The sequence below is a fragment of the Nestor notabilis genome, unplaced genomic scaffold, assembly GCF_000696875.1.
Source record: "Nestor notabilis isolate BGI_N333 unplaced genomic scaffold, ASM69687v1 scaffold22373, whole genome shotgun sequence".
In the NCBI taxonomy this organism is placed as follows: Eukaryota; Metazoa; Chordata; class Aves; order Psittaciformes; family Psittacidae; genus Nestor; species Nestor notabilis.
The window spans coordinates 14931-16754 of NW_009920924.1; the positions used below are offsets into that span (position 1 = coordinate 14931).

Genomic DNA, 1824 nt, shown 5'->3' on the forward strand with positions numbered 1-1824 from the left:
TGTTTCCAGTTTTATGTATCGGTAGGTAGTGAGTTAATTCCTGATAGCACAGTATTGTATTTAGTGTTGGACAATGTTTTATTTTCTTGATAGGGAATGTTTCTGAGCAGTCCAGGGTTATCCCTGCTTTTTGGAAGAATGCCCTGGGAACATCAGATTGTGTTTGAACAACTGCCGAAAGGCCTTAACTATAAATCATGCAGTCTTTCTCATCCTTCCCTCCTTCATTGTAATGTCAGTGTTCTTGTGCTGGACACCTACATGTTCATGACCTGTTTATAGCCAGCGCTCTACTGGCTATAATCTGCTCTCTTATTTAGCATAATATTAAAATAAATCACTACCATACTCAGTTTTACAGTCTCTTTCACTAACCTCTGAAATACTTTTAGAATATATTATTTCATTATCACATTCACTCTCCTATTAATGATGAATATGGATGGAGTGGAATTTGTTTTATTAGCAACTGGCTCAAATGTCACTCATGCCAAACATGTTTGGGATCATTCGTTAGTTTTACTCTTCTACTAACTAGTGCTTGCTAACTGCTGCAGGAGAACCAGTAGAGGGAGCAAACGCTAAATTAAGAATTTAACAAATTTAGTGATCTTTTGGGACAGTTTAATGTTTTTATTCTCTTGAGGTTGGACTATTTCAAACAGCTTTTGGAATCTGAGTATCTGGAAACCTTTTCTGATCAGCCTGGCATTAAATATGATAATCAGTTTTTAAAAGTGGAGTTGTTTGGGCTGGTGATCACCTTTGATGTCATCAAAGTCATTGACATTGACTTCGGTGGGGTTTCTGAGCTTGGACCTGTCTGAAGTGGTCCTTGATGCCACTGTTGCACAGATGACAATAGCATGGCAATTTTAAATTTCATTTAAATTATTTTAAAGAGTTGACACACACATACAGTTGACACTTCATGAATCTGTCCCTTCTGTGATAATTCATGCTTATGTCTTGACAGCACAAACTGTGGCCTGATTTCTTACAAGCTGCCATTACTGTATTGGCAGTGTTGATAGTATCTCCCTGTTTTTTTATCCAGAATCACTTGCCTGCCTTGCCTATTTGATTTGGCTTGTAATAGTAATTAACAAATCCACAACTTTAACACATTTTCTGGGCTGAGACCTGTGTGATTGTGTCCCAGTTTAATGTGTTTCAGTACTGGAAATTCACCTTCCTAGCACTGGGCACTCACAGTACTTTAAAGATGGTCCAGGAGTACCTGGGGAGGTACAAGTAACATTCGGTGTGTGTGAAGACAGTAGTAACAATGGGAGTAGAGCAGCTTGGTGCTTGTTGCATACCCAGGATATTCCCTCAAGCCCTCCAGGGTATTTTCTGACTTTCAGGGTAGAACTTGTGCTAATGATTATTTTTAAACCAATTCTCATTTTCTAAACCAATGCAAATCCAGTTATTCATTAGGAGCTCTAACTCAAATACTGCGATGGTTGCTAAGTTTTGAAACATCTATAAAGAATAATAATAGTTTGTGGAGGAAGCTTCTTTCTAAATGCTTTTGTCCAAAGTAGAATAAAATTCTTCACCTGCTCCACAGATATTTCCAAATTAATAGTAACTCTGTTTTCTGTCTCTCATTCTCTGCTTATTGCCTGTATCTGTTATTTCCTTTTATTTTCAGCTTTATTGTATTCCTTCAGAGGCATCTGTGTTCTTCTTTTCAGGACAATTTGCAGCAAGCTATTACATACCTGTATAGAATCATAGAATAATTATGGTTGGAGAGGACATTAAGATCATCTGTTTCCAACCTACCTGCCGTGGGCAGGGACACCACACACTAAA

General features: G+C 37.8%; 1 protein-coding gene across 1 annotated transcript in view; it reads left to right on the forward strand.

Annotated features, from left to right (window-relative positions):
* The window catches only part of LOC104402919 (myotubularin-related protein 1-like), a 13161-nt gene extending 12334 nt beyond the window's left edge, over window positions 1–827 (forward strand). The window contains exon 10 of the mRNA XM_010010913.1: window positions 666–827. Coding sequence (XP_010009215.1) covers window positions 666–827 — 162 coding nt within the window. The remainder of the gene's footprint in view (window positions 1–665) is intronic.
* The last annotated feature ends 997 nt before the right edge of the window (window positions 828–1824 follow it).